Source organism: Ammospiza caudacuta, chromosome 2 (assembly GCF_027887145.1).
Source record: "Ammospiza caudacuta isolate bAmmCau1 chromosome 2, bAmmCau1.pri, whole genome shotgun sequence".
NCBI classification, from domain to species: Eukaryota; Metazoa; Chordata; class Aves; order Passeriformes; family Passerellidae; genus Ammospiza; species Ammospiza caudacuta.
This window is the reverse complement of record NC_080594.1, coordinates 34,101,367-34,121,834: the sequence shown is the minus strand read 5'-3', so window position 1 is coordinate 34,121,834 and position 20,468 is coordinate 34,101,367. Positions and strand designations below refer to the sequence as shown.

At 39.5% G+C, this 20,468-nt stretch overlaps 1 protein-coding gene across 3 annotated transcripts in view; it reads right to left on the bottom strand.

Moving 5' to 3' along the window:
• Positions 1-20,468, bottom strand: part of RIMKLB (ribosomal modification protein rimK like family member B) — a 41,496-nt gene that overhangs the window by 7,272 nt on the left and 13,756 nt on the right. For all 3 annotated transcript variants that reach the window (XM_058800023.1, XM_058800025.1, XM_058800024.1), the window contains exon 4: positions 1,875-2,105. In XM_058800023.1, coding sequence (XP_058656006.1) covers positions 1,875-2,105 — 231 coding nt within the window. The remainder of the gene's footprint in view (positions 1-1,874; positions 2,106-20,468) is intronic.

Here is a 20,468-nt window from a genome sequence, read left to right as displayed (position 1 = left end):
CACCGGTCTGCTGTGGCCAAATTTGGGATGTAATTGCCATACATTCCTCCCACCCTTACAGCTTAGATAATGCAGAAAAATCATCAGTGAGGCGGACCTTGGTCATGGAGCATGATCAGACTTTGAAGGTGTTTGTGACGTGCGGGATATTAAGACCTACTTCCTTTTGAACTGAAGACACAAATTGACAAAGGCCTCTTGATCACAATCCCAAAAGACTCAATCTAATCTTCCAAATCCAAATGCCCCAATTCAACCATCTTGTTCCATTTTATTCCTTTTACTTTATCAACTTCCATCTTTTCAAATGTCTAACAGGAAAGCAGCAGACACATAACACTAGTAACAGTTCCATCCAAACTACTAACCAGGAAAACAACACAGAACGCGATGACAAGGCATAATCCAGAGAGCAGCAACAACCCAGACCTGGTCAGTTCACCTCCCCCCTTCTGAAGGCTTAAGTCTCCTGTATCTCATTCTCTCTATATCCTGAAGTAGTACTTCAACCTTTTAATCTCATTGCATCTCTAAGGACCTTAGAGTGTAGCTTTTAATGGCCATTCACACAATTATGGTTGATACTTCAAGGTTACTTGAGTTCAGTTCAAAGAAGGCTGACCACAGCACAAGAAATACAGAAAAGTCAGCAGACAAAGGGATGAGCCCCCTCTAACACATCATGCAGTAAAGTGTAGAAGTCAAGTCAAGACACAAAGTCACAAAGTCAGCAGCAGCCATCACAACCCTGCCATGGAGTTTAATGCATGTCATGGAGTAACATGTCATCCAGCACACCCTGCTTTACTTGGCCAAGTCAGCTGTCACTGATAACTTGACACTTGTGGTTTAAAAAAACAAAAATGAAAAGAAAGCCATCCTTCTGTCAAATTCCAGAGGCAGCCACCAACAGAAGTGGGAGGGAGTTATGATCAAACTGCTATGTTCTACAATTATTAAGCATCATTCATGGTCTCCCCTTCCCCAAAAAAATTAAAAACTCATTCCTTTCTCAACAAGTTAGAGCAGCCACATTATAAAGAAAGGGTATGTTTCTTCTCAAATTGTTTTCATGGTGATTGATGGAAAGAGTAATTCATAGTAATTGACAGAAAGCCATGGTTTTGTCAATCTTTTTTCTCATTTTGTAACACTCCCATTATAAAAACTTATTGATGCAATCACACAAACAGGAGGAAAGCACTGGTATTCCCAGAAGGAACAGAGGGTTGAGAGGTATCTACAGTTCTTTAACAGATTGTAATTAAAAGCAGAAACAGCATCAAGGTAGCTCAGACAAATGGTTCCTCTAATCTAGCACTCTGTCAGGAACCAGAGATACCAGAGATTCCAGAGGCAGTCACAATAAACTATAATTAACTGTTTTGGTGGGAAACAAAGCCTAAACTATTGTTAAAAGGTGAACACAAGGGCTCGTACTCCTTGCTACTCTTGTCCTTTCCCAAAAACTAATGTATTTGCAGACACTTTTATTCATATAGGAGTTTAATCTACTTTCAGGTTGTAAGTCTAGTTTTCTGTAGTACTTATGACATTAGTACCCCAAGCTCTTGTCTGCTGTTTTAGGCAATTGGAAAAGAACAGAAAGTATAGCACTAACAGCCAAAGTCAGTTACTTGGAAGGCTGAGGTACATTTCCAGTACTCTTCTCAAAGCATCAAAAGCTAATCAACAAAGACAAAACCAGAATCTGGGTGTCACGACTTTAACTTCCTTTTTGGTTACTCAACACTTAGCCGTGGAACTGGCCTCATGGCTAAATTTCTATGGATTTCCAAAACTTATATCTTCTGCACTGCAAAAGCACAAGTTGTCTAGGCAACTATGCTACCTCTTTGATCCAACAGCCTTACCATATGAAAAAGTGTCTGGAAGAGGCACACCATGGCCAGCAAGTTCTTGAAACGTCCAGAACTTGTTGACACAGTTGAGGATGGCTTGAGGACGATTCATCAATCGACAGCCCATCTTCTCTAGGTGGCGAAGGACTGTGATGTCGCTGTCACTCTGGACCCAAGGTGTTGGCACACGCACAACCACCACTTGTGGGTAAGCAGTAATGAGCTCCCCTTTCACCCGGAGACCTAAAGAAGGAAGAAGAAAAACATCCCAGTCTTAAGTCACAAGGTCTCCAGGAGAAGGTAAACAGGCACAGATACTGCACTATCTGTGATCAGAGATATCAGACTTCAACAGTAAGTGTTAAAACAGCACAACTCTCCCTAGCACGCATCTTGTCAGCTATGCTGTTTCACTCATGTCACTCTTAACTCACTTAAAACTAGGACCAAGCAAAAACCAAACTTAATTAGGGCACACAGTCTTGGGCTCCTTCCCAGGGTGATGGACATTTGTTTACAGGTTGACACTCCACCCTTTCTATGGGTGTAAGCTGCACACTACTGTATCAACAGCTCAGGAGGTTCCTGCCTCCCACCGCTGGTTCTCGCCTATAGGATGCAGTTCATACCTTTCCCAGTCCCAGCTGTATTGATCCCTCTGTTTGGGGCACCACGTTACACAACATATTGCCAAAGTAACAGAGACTAGGTACGATCCTTAAAAAAACACAAAAAACCAGCAGTATTTTTAACAGGTCATTTCAACAATCTGAATAATATTAAATTAAGTAGTCAGAAATAATTTTATCAGCTAACAGGGAAGCACCCTGTGACAAAGGCAAGAAGTAGAAGGAAAGCCAGCTTTGCCACCAAGATCAATATATTACTTAATCATGACCTATAGTTTTACAGGCTAATTCTCTGAAAAAGAAACACTGAAAGACGAGCTGCGGGAATAGGCATACAACAGGATTGGACAGGAAAGCATCAAGCTCAATGGAGACAATCTGGCATCTGAGGACAGGAAAAGACAAACAAGGTTTGATATTTATTTGTCTTATGTTCAAAGCAAAAATTTATGACTTCAGCAAAAAAAAACTCAGCTCACACTGCTATCAGCACCTTAAGGGTTAAAAAAAAAAAAAAAAAGTGAGCTGAGAAATCACAGTGCATCTGCATCTTGTGCCTGCCAAAGGCCACCTGTAACTTGTGAGATCTAACCAAATTTTATTACCTGATTACTGTATTCCAAAGATGCTACATTACAAATACAGACTTGTATCTACTCTGCATGAAGGCACTGATTGCCAAGCGATATATTTCATTTCAAGGTGCATTAGAATTAATTGGGGAGAATTGGGAGGGAGGGAGGGAGGGAGAAGAGAAGAAGGGGGGGTTTTCCCCCTCTGTACTTCCCTTTTTTCTTTTCTTCTCCCAGCCAGGATGTATTTTAGACCTTGCATTAAACATAATGAAGCAACCACCTAACTCCCAAAATGGAAGTTGAAATGTGCTGCCCAGTCCTCAGGAGAACACAGAACCACACTCTGGAAAGGCCAAAACAGAGCCACATCCAATACAAATCCCTTTTTCCCATCCCCACAGCCACAATTGCACAGAGATGAGCAAACATAAGCAGACGGGTGCTCTGGCTGCTCACCTCATTAGCACCAAGCACTGCCGCATTGCAGCTGACATGACTCGCGTGTTTAAGGAAGCAGGCTCCAGACACACACACACACCCCATTTTAGAGAGGCATCTCAGGCAAGATTAAAAACAAGACACTGCTACAAACCTAAGCAGACTGTGAACAGCACAAAATGGACTACCATCTCCTTTAGCCAGAAAAGGAGTACAGATTCAGCAAGCAGAGGATTTTTTTTACTTATTAGTCAGATTCCACCTTACACATGTATTTTTCCATTTAGGTGCATGCCCAATTACACCCACTTTTTGCCAATGTAATTGCATGCACATCCTGATCCACATGCAAGCTGTGCAACAATCATTCTAAAAAGGGCTATTTTCTACATAGCCCCAAATTGCCACCGTTATCTGTGTTGTGAACCAAAACGACACAGTTTTCCAATTCATAATCTCTCAGTCTATTTTGTTCTTTTGCTTTAAAGTCACACCACATGCTGAAGTTTTGCACCATGGATTCTGAAAAAGAAAAACAGCAGTTTGAGGAGATGTGTTTGTCTCACCTGGAATTCTTCTAAGTACCTGTGTTAGACCTGACTATCAGACTGGTGTAAATTTAGCCAGGTCACGATCCCCCCTGAAGTGACTTTGGAAGTACAATGATGCTATCAACAGAACAGTCTGAGCTTTTGTTTCAGATTCAGTCATATTCTCTGGTCTGGATACTGTTCTCCCCAGAACAAAATTTCTCTCCCCTTACAGAAGGCAGTTTACAAACAGAAAGAAGAGCTACTAAATGAAATGTATAATTTGAATCACTACTACTGATATGCACCATAAAAATTAGCTGCAGTCTCCCAGCAACACAGTGCTGCAAACAGAAGCAGCTTTATTACAGTAAAAAGGAGAAGCAGATTCTGCCATTTTGGAACAAGCATGCATTCAGCATTCCATCTGAGACCCATCAGTTAAGAATCAGGTTAATGGTCATTATTGCCAAGTGGGCTGATAAAATAATATTTATTCACTATAATGTGCTGAAAGCAGTAACACAGAAGATACTAATGTGTAGGGGTAATTTTTTTCCAAAGAACTAATTCATGAATGTAAAGAAGAATAAGGCAAAAAAAAGACTACAGAGATGTTACATAGTGGTTTAGAGGTATTTTTTTTTTAATCATAAATTGTACCAAGTTGAAAGGGACCCATAAGGCTCATCGTGTCCAACTCCTATCACTGCACAGAACAGCCCAAATAATCACACCATGTACCCAGGAGCATCATCCAAATATTTCTTGAACTCTGTCAGGCTTGGTGCCATGACCACTTTGCTGGGGAGCCTGTTCCAGTGCCCAAACACCCTCTGTGTGAAAAACCTTCTTCTAATATTCAACCTAAACCTCCCCTGACTCAGCTTCAGGCCACTCCCTCAAGTCCTGTCACTAGTCAGCACAGAGAAGAGATCAGTGCCTGCTGCTCTGCTTCCCCTCATGAGGAAGCTACAGACCACTCGAGGTCTTCCCTCAGCCTCCTCTTCTCCAGGCTCAACAAACCAAGTGACCTTTTTCACAGTGTGGCACACAAAACTGCACACAGCTGAGATGAACCCTCTTTTCTTTGCAGTTATCAGGTCATCCTGATCCCAAAACAGTAAAGCAGGTTACACTCACTGTTGCCTGTGGACAATGAGCTGACCTCACAAACACACAGAAGGCAGACACTCAGATCATACAGAAATACCTTGACAAATAACAAGTTAATCCATTCATTGACATTTTCAGTGGTTGCCCATGACATTGCAGACACAGCAAAGAGACAGCTATACAGTCCTTCAAAACACCAATAATATAAGCCAGGAAAGGAAAATTCAAGCTTATCCAATACTGTGAACTTTCATATAACTCATCATATAACAACCGCTTTAACAGAGCCTGAGGTTATCACAAAATATTTGGGTATTCTTTGGTTCTAAGATGTAAAAACTCATGGGCTGGAATATCACATAGTAAAAACAGATGTAAACCCTGCTCTTCAACGAGACCTATTCTTTCACTCAGTTCCAGCTATTTTTGTTCTTCCTCTGCAAGACAAATTTCTCCAAAATGGAACGTGGTACACCTATAACATTAGACACCAATCATCACAGTATTCAGACAAAGTACAAAAGGAATTTTTGCAATGTGAACTGTAATCACCTGGGAATAAACCTCACCAGTTACACCTCAAAGTCAGAGCCTCAAGTTTCTCTCAAAATCAGCTCAAAGCAGCACATGATAGAACTGAGTGGGTAAATGCATGATTATTCATGAGTTGGCCCAGCCACTCCTCCTGCTTTTCACTCCCAAAGAACAGCAGGCAAGTTTAAAATGCAAAGCAGCTGGTCTCTGCTAAAAAGGATTATTTTGACCCAAAAGGTAGAAGCCATCACATAAACCTGTGAAAACCACAGAAAACAGAGCATTAAACTGTACTAAAGACAGAAGAAAGAGGCAGAGATTGCTACTGATGTTACCTGTGAGATCAGAAAATGTGCATCTACATTCTTACAAAGTTCCTGAGACACTAACCTCCAGCACAGCAGAGCTTATTCATATTGTAAGATACTCAGGATGACAGATGTCTCTCAAAAACCTGATTTAGTACAATTTTAGGGTGGACAAACATACTCTGGAAAAAAACACACAATGATGGCATTATGGATGGCTAAAAAGGATTGAGATTTCAAGCAACTGTGTGTGGCTTCTGAGCATTTTAATTCACATCCAAGCAGTATTTTAAATTGCTTACATTTTTGAAACTCATTATATTCCATTTGCAACCTACACAAATCCTTTCCAATCTCTACAAGACTCATTCATCAGCAGATTAGTAACTACTGCAAAGCAATAGCTCATGTCCAGTTTGCATGTTACAAACAACTGTACTTTTAGTTGAAACAATGCAAATGCTTTCACAGAAAGAATGTAGTTTCAGAATGTAAGTCTAAAAACTCAAAGATTGCAAGGACATCAAAAATATTTTCAGATGCTTTATATATCTTGCTTTAGCAAACATCAGGCACTTTTAACAAAAGATTAAACCTCAGTAAAATTAAATAAATTTACAAAAGATTAAGCTTTTCACTGTGCCTGGAAACAGCTGATACATTGCCTTGCTACCCATGGAAGCTCATGACCTATCAAATCCATTTCTGACCAAACAGATAAAAAGAGCAGGAATGAGGCACAAAAGGTGCATCTTTCATTTGACTTCCTGTATATATTTCACAGAATTTGTCTGAGAACTGTGTGGCTATGAGAAGTTTCCAAACATGACAACACAGTTAATGTACATGTAATTCCATGTATAACATGGATAACTATGCAAAAAATCCTCACTTTGTGGCCTCAGCTGTGCCTACCTCTGTCTTTAGCAAAGCCCCTAATGAACACCAGCTCTCGGAAATACATAAGTAAAACAAAGCAGGAAAAGTGTTTCAGTATTAAGACAGATCCAGTATGTGGAATTTTCTAACTTTTTCTAACAGACATATCAGCATATAAGTGGTTGGTCATCATGCATGCAGCACTACAAAAAATAAAATCTGAATCAAATTTCACTAGCATAAAACATACACCAGCTCCCACCACATTTCCAACCAGAGCTAGCAGGGTCTGGGAACTTCCAGATATATTACCCAGATTTTTCCTCAGAGATCTGTAGGCTACCCTGAAAGTCTCCAGCTCTCAGAACTTTGTTATACAAATTTATTCATCCACCCATCCATGGAGCTGCTAACGTTTCCCAAATGAACAGTCACTCAGCAAGCAGGCTATAATGAATTCAACTCAGTCAGCTGGGAGAAACAGGCAAGCCTTCTACCACACAAACCTTTCCTCGTATTTTGATGATATTACATCCTGCTACTTGCTCTTCACAATTCATCAGTTGTTCTCACAGACATCACTGAATTTTTCTACAAGCCTGGAATCACTCCTGCTCTCAAATCAGTGCATTCCTATTTCATTTGTCCTCCCAATATCTGTCACCCACAAGACACTGCATAATATTTGCATTAAATCATTATAAAGTGTTTAATAATTACTTACAGTTTACTTGCAGGGAATTAAATGTGTTTCACCCTAATTGCCATGTTAAAGCAAGCTTAAAGCTCAGAAGGGAGATATCCCAAACCTTAATACCAGATTACTGCCATAACAAGATATACATTCCCTCACAACTAAATTTCTAAAATTTTCAAAACTCAGCATACTTCAAATATACATTCTGCCAAGACTGTGTCAGAATTAAGGAATAATTAACAAAAGCAGAATTAATATTCATTAAATACTACTCTATATCTCAAAAGCTTGCTGCTATATTAATTTAACTTTATGTATCTATCTTATAACCCAACTATAAACAACATAAAATTTCCAGAAATTGGATGATAAACCTTTTTTTTTCCAACTTCTTTTTTCAAACCTTCTTTGAAAAACACAACTTCATTGAAATATACAAGTATTTTGGAGCAATTGACAATTCCTGGGGGTTTTGCCAAAGACAGAGGCAGTCACTGAAGTTAAATTCCTCTTCTGAGAAGTGGCTGCTCGTGGCAGCTGTATGCTAGATGAAGTATCACACTTCAAATGCAATTTTATTTGAACCAGAACTTAACCTCTGAAAGGCAGCTAAGCACTGAAATTTTAGAGAACCACAAATTCATTAACACCAAACTGAACTTCCCCCTTTGAAGTTGCACAGGAATTTTTCCTATATCACTTATCACCTAACAGCCACAGTTATTAGTCTGATCACTAAGTTGTCACAATTCCTCCAAAATGTTACTGCCATGTAAAAGCCTCTTTGGTATCTAGTATTACCAAGCTATTTTTTACCCTAGTGTCCACAGAAACAGATTTCTCCAACAGTTCTGTGCTGGGTGTTTTAAGTTCAAATTCTCTCCCTTCCTATCCTGCTCACTAGTTTTTTCAAACCAAATTAACGTTCAACCCTACGTATTTAATATGACCTCACCCTACTTCTCCACAAAAAACTTTGCCAGAAAGGCTTTCCCACCAGGATACACTTCCACAACTCATCAGTACCAAGGAAATCACACAGAGCAGAGACAAAACTGATCTCTCTAGAACAGTACTATGCCACTGTATTCTGAAAAAAATGTATTCTGGAAATCAGGAGCTGTAGATTTAGCAAGCCCTTATGATGAAACCTTTACCTAAACCCACTGCTCAGCACAGATCACACTTCAAAAGCAGACATCTGTTTATAAGCCAGACATGGCTTTATTTTAGTTTCTACATGGTTTACGTGAGCCTCTTGTATCTCATTAGGACTTCTGTACAATAGTTCCACAAGGTGATCTCAGAACATTCCTGGGTCAAATAAGCATTATTGACAGAGTTTTAGAAGTCTAAGGCATCTTCAACTGAAAGAACAGCCACTTGTGGCAGGTATCCATCCTGTATCATCTATCCAGAGCCTACCAACACTGAGAGCCTTAGAAATAACAAGTTCTGGAATCCCTTCCCCAAGTCAAATGCAGAAAGTCAAATCAATCCCATCCTAATTGAGTGTTACAGAACAAGAACAGAATCATAAAATCATGAAGGCTGTAAAACATCTCTAAAACCAAGTCCAGCAATTAACCCAGAATTGCTAAATATACGTAAATTAACCTTACTGTAAACTAACTCCATTCTTAACACTCAGTCAGTCTTTCCCATGTTTTACATGTGCTGTTTCTGTTCATTGTGAATAGCAAGTGAAGAAAAAAAGTTAAGGATACACCTGAAATAAAAAGGCTGATTGAAAAGGTCTTTCCAAAAGCAGAAATCCCAAGGAAGATTTCAAGCCACCCATAACAGGTTCTCCTCCCATTTGAGATTAATCAGATTTTTTTTCCTGTAATATCAAAACCTACTAAATACCTTTAAAATGCCTACCATAATGCACCTCATCTCTGTCTGCTACCAAACAATACCTTCTGACACCAGGAGATGCCGTTTATTTACTTAAGCAAAGTGCTGAAGCAAAGTGGAGAAGCATGCAATCTGAGATTCAATTTGTAATGAAGACACAGATCCTTCATATCTGTCTCCCATAACAGAAAAGATACTTATAAACCAATGTCTACACTGTCAAAAACTTTTAATAAATTCTATCCAACTCCCTCTCCTTTCCAATTTTTCCTAAATATATTTAGCTGAGCCTGAATTCTGGGGACTGGACAGATCCCCTCAGTTTATTGTTTTGACCTGTCACTGCAGTCTAAAGCCCTCCTCGTCAAAACTGCATTCAATTTATTAATTGGAAGCACTTATTTTGGAAACAAATGTATCCTTCTTAAAAGAAGGAATTTCGCTCTGGTATTTTGGGTAAAATTGCATTAAACCTGACTCTAAAGCTTGCAGAGATAACATCAATTCCTGTCAATTAGGAGAGTCTGTTGTTTTGTGGGGTTTTTATAATGTGTCAGAGAAAACCTGGTACTTGGACATACAGTATAACACAGTTGAAGTGTCATTGTGAGTAAAGTATTTTCCTTCATGAACACCTTCAGTCCCCTAAAAAAGTTGTTCTAAAAAAGCTATAACCCAAAATTTCCTAGTTTTGACAGACATTAACATAGAACCATACACAAATCAAAGGTATATCAATGAAGAATCAAGAAATCCATTTTTCCTACACCTCTGTAAGCAAACTCACTGAGCTTGTCTCCTCTTTCTGACTTTAGAGGGTTAAAACTACATTGCAATAGCTGTACACACGCTCCATGTCCATACTGTAATGACAACACAGATATAACACTGCAGTATTATTTTGCACCTGATCTGGATGCAGAAGCTTCCACCTAGTCACAAAAACATGTTAACTAATTAAGATACTTACTTAGTATGCTCCATAATTAATACACTCCATACAATCTACAACGTTCTTCTTGAAAGAAAATGTTCCTCAGTATTACACAGTCCTTCCCACCAGTTCAGTCAAATACAAAAATCATGTTGTGGTAGTACCGTACTCACAGACACCACGCTAAAGCAAGTAGATGGGACAGCCCTCCCACTATCAGCTTGTTTTGACTTCTGAAGGCAACACATTTAAGAGATCAGCCAATTTACCACTAATCTCCAGACTGTAAGGGTAATTCTGTGCTGACCAATCCCTACAAGCTGGTAAGTATCTTTATAAACATTTCATCTACACTACATGATCTGAAACTCTCTTGTCTGAAATAATCACCCGCTGAAATAATCACCCGCCCAAATAACAAAGAAATAAAAACCACTAAGGGTCTACAGCTCTCATCACAAGTCAATGGCAGAGAAGAGAAACAAAAGCTTTACCACTTCAGGTATGATAAGTCTCCTTAGTTCATTTAGCTCTTCCACAGATTACTCAAAGAATCACCTTTAAATATCTGCAGATTACATTTTGCTTCAAGTTCTTCCATTTTACAGCAACACAATCATGGAATTTCACTACCAAATGCCACTCTTGATCTGTTCTTAGTTACTGAATTGCAATTTACATTCATTCCTAGACTCTGCCTCTAACAACTTAAAAAGATTAAAAACTCTGAAAGGAAAAGGTCTGACAGCATGCTATGAACCTTGGAAGACCTAAGCATGAAAGGAGAAGAAATGAGCACCCCTTTAGAAATTCCCGTGCTGAAGAAAGCACTCACATAAGGTTGTGGTTCTAAGGCAATTTTGACTTAAATCCTGTTGCTGCCAACAGTTTTACTCTCCAGCTCCATGCAATCCTACAGTGGCATGTAGTGCCACCCACTCCCTATCACTCATACACAGACCCACTGGTGAGCTGGTAAGCTTCCCACACCAGCAGGAAACTCTTCAGTTCTTCTGTGGAATTCAATTTCTTGCAGGTGTTTCAAGCTGAACAAGCTCACTGCAGGATCTGATGAATCCAGGTGTCAACTGCAACAGAGAAACCTGGATCACAGCAAGGACAGCAAGGATCTCAACAGTTTAAATTGTCAAGATAGTGCTGTTTTGAGACTAGAATTATCTATAGTGAGGTGGGTATTCTTTCTGCATTTACAACTCGATTGTCACTATGCTAGCCCAGCCTCCAGCTTTGTAAAACCAAACCAATCAGACTGATTGCTGTTTCTCCAACTCCTGTCCTATGCAGGTAATATATTCTCCAGTGGCTTCCACGCTCTCAGGTTAAGAAAAATTTGCAGCAAAACTGCTACAAAAACCCAGTGGCCAGAGCTGTTTGAGCAGGACTAACAATTACAAGCAACAAGACATGCAGTTTACATGTACAGAATCCTTTCTGCCTGCAACCACTGAACTTTATTCAACTCCAAGCATCCACAAAGGGCATGCACTTTCAGAATCCTGCCTCACCTTTAGTCCCAAGCATGTAAGGAGGAGTGCACAAAGAACCATTTCAGTCTTAGGCCAGAATGATCCTGGGAAGATTGACAGAAAAAGAAAAGGAAGCAGGATATGAACATGCACATTTCAAAAATTTCCAGTCAATACCAAGTTATTTCTACCTGCACTTACCATGACTTCAACACATAATCTCTGCTCAATTGGCAGCTGGATAGTTTGCATGCCTGAGGTACTGTGGTGAATGGATAAAGGCTCCTTTAGAAGGACAGGCTGTGAATATGAGAAGGGTTTGTGCCCCATACAAAGGAGGAGATCACACACATGCAGCTCTGCTTTGGAGTGCACAGAGCTAGACAAGAGCCCAGCAACTGATACAGCATACTAACACATTGTGACCATATATTTGGACCACCCACTCCATGAGGGTGGTCTAACTTTGTCACACACTGAGAGGCTGTGGCAGCTTCATCCTTGGAGATATTCAAAACCTGACTTCATACACCCCAAGCAACCTGATCTAACTTCAGAGCTAGCTCTAGCTTTCATGTTGGCCTCTGTAACTAGAAGGTTGGTCCAGATGTCTTTTAAAGGTCCCTTTCAAACTCAATTATCCCCCTGATTCTCTGGGGCCTTCTCCTGCAGTATGCCTGGGCTCTTAAGTTACTTATTGTTATGCCCAGCTGTAACAGTAGGATGCTTGCTCCACAATGCCCTATTTCATATCCCAAACTAGATATGTGGGTTCACTGGGCAACATCCTGTCTTTCTTTTGCATTATCAAGAGCATCTGACAAGTTCTTTTAGTCATTAAAAATTAAAGATCAATTTCTTCATGCTAGAAGTGGAAAGTGCTTTTATAGGTTTAACAGTTGTAGAGGAGAGACAGGACCCAAGGCCTGATTCTCTGACCACATGGAAATTTGGAAAGAGATCAAAGAAGAAATTTAATATATGGTAAAGGCAAATCCTGTCTGGAAAGCAAAGTAACAAAGTGGGGAAAGAAGTTGTAGGCTTTCTTTGTTAAGCTCTAAAGAAACAACTGAAAATGGGCCTCACATATCATCATTTCATTTTCCTGGATGTAGTCATCCAACAAGACAGGCCTTCACAGAAAGATGCAGAAAGCTGTCAGGGAAACAAAGGGTAGTACCCTTTAGGACCTGAGTTGAGTTTGAGTCTAGTTTTGTGGGGAAAAAGCTACTTCGAACCTTAAAAGGATTTTTAAGATACACTTACCAAAACTTTGTCTCACTGGGAATAAGAAGCAACAGACCGCACGCCAGACAAAGGAGAGTTAAACTTTTACTGAGAGTCTACAGGATATTCCTGAAGGCTGTCTGAGTCAGGGGAACAAGGACACATAGTAACACTAGCAGGAGAACTTGGTGTGGCCTCTCCTGTTATTAACAACAACATTCATTGAAGGAAAAGGCATGACATAGGAAAGAAAGCTAACCCTCAACACGGAGAGGCAAGATTTGCATGGCTCTGCTTTCTAGAACAGTGTGGTTGGTGCAAGGAATCTGAAGCTCACAAAAAATAATTTCATTATCATAACAACCAGCTGCCTCTGCCACTCCAGGCTCAGCCAGGCTCACTAGTGCTCCCTTCCTACATATTAAGAAAAATCTCAACTCGAAGCAGGGCATCCTGCCTGACCACAGAACTAAGAATGTAGTTCACCCTGTGAGTCTGTTCCTCATCCAGGAACAGAAGGCCCAACACTTAATGTTGATGTCCAAAAGTAATATATTACTTTTTTTATAACTATGAAGATATCCTTAACCATGAAAAAAGCCTGCAAGGCACCTCATAAAATATGAAATATAAACACTGAAAGCAGTGCTATCAAAAGAATGTAAACTGAATTCCAAGAATGGAATAAGCCAATTTCCAGAGTAGTCGAGTACAATAACAATGGGGACATGCCAATTTACATATTCATGAAACAAGTAGAAGGGAGAACAAAGTATAAGAGCAACTCCCCCAGGTATTCAGGTAAAATTCCTTGGTCTCACTGACAGAATACACATTATCTTCAAGGTAAATTTATCCATGGACTACTATTCAAAGACAAGAGTATTAGGTCACCCAAGTAATAAGTTATCATTCCAGCACTCCTGGTTTCCCCTACATCTACATTTTTCAAAACCTGGATAGTAAATAGTGTTGATGCATCCAGCACAGTCCCTATGTGCATGTACTTTATTTACTAAGAATGTAGGTATTCAATATTACATTCAAAAGCTACATTAAGAGAAAACTATTGCAGCCACAAAGCCAAGCACACAAAGGTTAGAAAAAGCCACAACTAAGGATGTCTGTAGCACTCATCTACACACATACTGTCTTCAATTACACAAACAAATATTATTTTTCCCCACAGCAGATACCTAATGTGCATAGAAGGTACAGCACTCATTTAACAAGTAATGACTGAGGACTGTATTTTCTTTTACATTGTTTAGTGTGTAATCCATGGATTGGTATACTGAAATCCTTGCATAAAACATATCACTGTTAATTTCTTCTTGAGTTTTATGTATTGTGCTTATCACAGTAATATCTAAGTCCTTCACAGTCATAAGTAATTTTGATAACACCACAGGAAATCAGTGAATATTCTACTGATCCCCATATGGGGGAGGGAAACCCAGAGATAAGTGTTGACAAAGGAATTCTAGATGCCACATTTGAGGCATCATGATTTCTCAGTTGCTCATGCTGTTCTTATTGACTTCATTTGTGGATCTAAGTATTCAGCTCTTTCATCAAGCTGATCCTATCATCCAAAGTCTGGGCACTCAGAAAATGCAAAAACATGCAATTAAAGGCAATTTCTGAGCAGTTCAATTTAAATCACCAGACTAACATTTTTTCTTCCAGCAATGTTCTGCTTCAATTGTCACAAATTTTTGTAATCACAAAAAAGGCATCCTACAAATTGTCCTCTCCACCATACTGCAAGTTACATTTCCAGAGCAGAACACCATGTACTTTAAGGAGGCTGACAAAAAAGTAGCAAGCAATTAAGTAATTTAAAATGTAGTAGCTGAAAACAAATACACAACAAAGAAGACAAAATTCCAAATATGATTTTGCCAATTTGTAAGTTTAGGTCATTTGCTGCTGCTACTCATAAGAGAATTTTATCTTCATACTTGCAGATAATCAAAAGCAAACTTCATCCCTTGACACCTAAGTAACACCTGACATAGTGGAATAGCATGTGAGGGTGAGACCAGCTTGCTTTGTCCCAGATTCTCACTTCCCATTCATCCCCCCCATAGAATTGATCCCCTCAGACATTCCAGTTAGTTTCCAAACCATGGATTTCTCCTACTGTCATGTAGTTTCTCTGACTGCAATTTTAAATACCACTGTAACCACTCACTTGCCTGCTTTGCCTTCAAACTTGTTTCCCATTTGAATCTCCTTGTTCAGTTTGCAAGTTTCATCACAAAACCTGTGTTCCCACCAGTTCCAGTCTCCAATTTCCTTCATGAGGGAAGCAAAACTCCTTATCTAGCAAGAGTTTCTCCGCAATCACTTCCTGTTACTGTTTCTTGTTCCAGCATGTTTGCCAAGTACACTGCCTTCACACCACATCTTTCTTCACTGGCACCTCAGTCCCCAGTCCCAAACCATCTTCAATCATCTTGTCCCCATTATATTTGGATGGACCATTCACGTCTTTGTGTCAGAGAGAAGAGGTATAACCAATATGAAAGAAGATCCCTACTTTAAATTGTGTGCTCAGACCAAACTGTACCCTCCATCTCACTTCAGACACTGCAGAGGATCTTTCTTTTCCATAATATACAGCTATGTTTCAAATGGTTTAGCTGTAAAGTTTAAACAAGTCTCTAAGATGCTTAACAGATTATTTTTTGAAATAGTAACAATTTGGGACAAATTTATGTCTACTTTCACTAGCAAAAGCCACTTCAGCCAAACTGAGTTCCTGTTCCAAGCCTTTCCATCCAAAAAGATCCTTACAGATTTGGGGTAAAACATTCTTTTTTCCTTGAAGAGCCCTCCTTCCACTGCATGACTTGGCAAAAAAAAATCACAAGACAGCCTCAAAGAGCCATTTAAGAGACAAATGTATTATTAGTAAGGACAAATTCTAAGCAATAAAAATCTGATGCAAAGGTTTAGCCCACTGTTATATTAAGATAGGTGATGTGAGACCTATCTGCAATGTCAAAAAAATCCTCATTCAATGTTTTATCAGACATAAATACATGACTTAAAACATAATCAGTACTAAAACTCAAAATTTCCTTGCCCAAACTAGGTGAAGTAGCAGTTTTGTACCAGTGTCACCTGTCTGGCCAACAGATGTTTTTATTTTTGTTTCGTATATAAGACAGAAAGCAAAACAATATGCTCTTCTTACTGGAAAGCAAGGAATAAGGAATTATAAATTAGGACTTGTCATCCGTTTACCATCTTGAGTGTCTCAAATTATACTTTTAAATAAATCATGACTTTACCAGGAAGTAAGCATAATGACAGGACATCAGCAATTTCAGCAGTTAGGTCAACCATTGAGATGTCAAAGCAAGTAACTTTTATTGGGGGTGGGGAAACCAAAATAATCTATTCATTAATTCAAGACCTCTACAGTACTATCTGGAGCATGACAAGAACCTTGGAAGAAGCAGCTTGACTTTTCACACTAGATTCACAAAGGGATTCTGGCACTTTTCACAGTAAGCCAAATTGGTGGTGAAGATACCCTTTTACCTCATCACTCAAGGACAGTTACTTGGATATGGGACCCAAATACTGACACAGTCATCAGACCACAGAGCCCTCTTAGCTGATCTCTCTCTGTATCATATCACTCTGTGTTACATTAAGCATACAGCTAGCACATCAAAGATGAAAATATTCCATCTCTAAGGTCAGGGCACGAACCTGGGAAGAAATGTACTTGTACTTACTACTTCAACCAAAGACAGAGGCTAAACAAGTCTAACATTGAGGCAAATGCCCCAAACTCCAGTTTCTATGTACTCACAGCTCTTTTCTCCACATGATGGATCAGTGAACTCCTGGGAAGGCTCAGCAGAGATGAGCAAACATGGTGTGCCTGTGAAGCTCTAGGAAAATATGGGAAGCGACTGACCACATCCGTGGCTAAGCAAATTGACCTTATCATATGATGATTAGAGGGGTGGAGAACCCCTTCCATAAGGAAAGACTGAGAGAATTGGGAATGTTCAGCCTGGAGAAGACTTTCAGGTGACCAAACTCCAGCCTTTCAGTACCTGAAAGTTGACGGCAAGAAAGATGGTGAGTATTTACTAGGGCACGTAGTGACAGGATAAGGGGGAATGGCTTTAAACTGAAAGAGCGGTTTGCTTTCAATATTAGGGGGCAATTCTTGATTACGAGGTGATGAAGCACTGGCACAGGCTGCCTAGAGAATTTGTGGCTGCCTCATCCCTGGAAGTGTTTAAGGGCAGGTTGGACAGGGCTTTGAGGAGCCTGGTCTAGCAGAAGGTGTCCCTGCCCATAGCAGGGAGGGTGAAATGAGATGATCTTTAAGGTCCCTTCCAACTCAAACCATTCTGTGACAAAAGAGACCAGAAGATGGCTTTTAGGATAAAGGTCTGTAACACTTAGGACACTGTCTGACTCTGGGTTGAGTGAATCAATTGCATGTGTAAATGTTTGCCCAGGAGAGCAGCAAGAGCCTGAATGTCTCCCCAAGGTAACTAAACCAGCATGGGGGAGTGTATCCAGGGCTCAGCCCAACCTAGAGAATAAAAACAGAATGATTAGCCAAAAGAGTTTTGAAGAGAGCAATGGGCTTGAGTTGACTTAAACCCCTGTAAATCCCAGGGACGGGGAATGCCCAGTGTTGTGATAGAGAGCATATCAAAAGGACCTGTAATGAGAATCACCTTTGCATTGTGCTCCAACAGCTCTGTCTACCCTCTATTTCTAAACTGCTTGTCAAACAATTCATAGCTGTATATTTTGAACAACTAAGGAGAACACTTACACAGCTTTTTACAAAAGACTTCTTCTTCTTCTGTCCTTGAAAAAACTTCAATTAAAAGGAAATCATCCCCCTCAAAGTTTCCCAGCATCGTATCAACACAACAAGACAACTGACATGACACCTAGAGGATACTTTCAAATCAAGTTCTTAGAACTCAAGGGAAATATTTATTGATCTTCTGATTGCTGTGTTTCCCTACCAGATCTAATTATTCTTTAGACAGAAACTGCCAAGGAACAGGATTTGATAGCGTGGATTTTGAGCATATCATTTCATGGGTGTTACATTACAACTATTATAATAAACAAAATCTTTGACCCTAATAACTGTATCAGTGGAGTCCAACCCCCTTCTCACCTAAAAATCAAGAGCACTGGCATACCTAGTCTTTGTTACTTCACATCTTAACAAAAAGGATCAAATCACTAGTGTGTCTCTTCCAATATCTGTTCTCCCCTGCTTTACTCACAGACGTGTCGAGATGGGTAACAAACACAGTAAGAGTCCCCAGCTCAATTCCTGCCCTATATTGAAGTACAGAGCAAGAAAACTTTTCTGTATAATAAGAAAGGTTTCCTACAAGTTAACACAATTAATTAGTGCAATTCAAGCAACATTCCTCTCACAACATAAGCAGGATATATCTTTGCTGTCAGGTATTCTGCTCAAGTTGTCAGAGCTCTAACACATTCTGCTTCAACTTGCTTAACTTTTAACAAATAAAAAGGCATTTTATCACACTTTTAATCCTAAAATGAACTAGATTTTTAGAGAGATGGAAATCATATAAGCTCTACCATTCAAAGAATAATCATTATAAGGACACCATTACAGATTTTTATGACATTGTAAATGTTAATTATTTACAATACATGGAAATAAAAAATAATTGATAATTTCAGTAGTGACATTCTTTTTGTTGTTGTTCTGCTCTTCATTCCCCTCCTTCCATGCAGTAAAGGGCAGATACAAAAGGAAACTGTAATTGCTAAAACTGGTATTTCACCAAAATTCACACGTAAGAGTTTATAAAAATAAGAAAATAAAGTGACTTGTCCATGGACACTGGTACTCCTAGAAGCCCCTATCAATCCAAACACAGGCCTGCACACTGGAAGACCATCTCAATACTGGCCAAGGTTCAGCAGTACCAGTCTGTCTCACATTCACAATCACTGAGAATCAACTACCCATCATTCACAAATGGACAATTACCAGACTTGAGAAAAGGTGGACAAAGTCAATTGCTTAAAGAACAAGTGATAAGGGTACTTCCCTGATCACAAATCTGGGAGAGCAAGCATAGCCGTCAGTTCCATAAAATGAAGTTTTTCACATCAATACTTGGGCTATCTTCTAATCTCTCCCACTCCAACACACTTTGCCCTTCTGATTTATGTGCTGAAGAACTGTTTGTGCAGCCACGCTCCTGACTCGGAGGGCTGATGAAGTCTAAAAAAAACACCTGCCACCAAGAACACACTGGTTTAAAACCACATCAGTATGCAGACCCAGTTCACAATACAACTGCTCAGACAAATGTGCCAGCAAAACTTGCTTAGGTGACACAGCACTGGAACAGGGATTGTTGGGAAAGTGACACAGAAACCCCCAACCAGTTAGACTGTCTTGTGAAATGTTAGGCTAATTTTCATTTCTCATCTAGGATGTATGGAAACACTTCTTTCATCTTGCTTTTGTCCCTTTTTACATTGTTTATCATCCAGATGGTCACTCCTGAGAATTCTTACAACAATTAAAAATCTGGCAATGTTTTCTGGCATTTTCAGATATGATGACATGCACGTATGTTCAAGATGATGTGCCCTACAAGTCTCATTTTCCTGGCTGGCTGTTCTAAAACACATGCAAATGAAAAACTTCAGACCTTAACATAGCCCTTTGAAATTAACATAATAAATACCTCCCTGCAGAAACATTTCTACCCCTCTACCTTGACAAGGTGGCTTTGGACTGAGCCCATATCTGCAACTGGGGACATACTGAAGAAACAGAACAGTTTTGAGAAGATCAAATTCACTGTTAGCCTTTGTTACTTTAGCATCAGTTTAAGATGACAATCATTCACATAAGAATAGAAGTCCCTGACAGGAAGGAAGAAAACTGCAAGAACATCCAGGATGGTTACAGAGTATAAATCCTTTCTTTCTATATGCATTGTAAGAAAGTTGTCTTTGGTGTCATAGTTCTGAAAAAAACCAAACCAATTCTTCTTAACATACATGGCAACTGTTGAAAGGCACTGTTATTAAAACATGATAATAAAGCAAAAGTTACTCTTTTTCTAGTAGAGATGTATTTGTCTTGGGTATGTAATACTGGGGTGTTACATACTAGATTACACCCACCTCTAAACACAGCTACCATTCCAAAATCTCCTCTATATAGTCCATAGCTGCCTAACAGTAATGCTTACGGTTTTAGCATCAATCAGACTGGAAGTGATCAATTTCCACAGTGAAAGAACATCAAAAATGAAGTTTCAAGTGATTCTAAGCCCAGCACTTTCCACAGCACAAAATCCACCTCATGCCTAACCACCCTGCAGT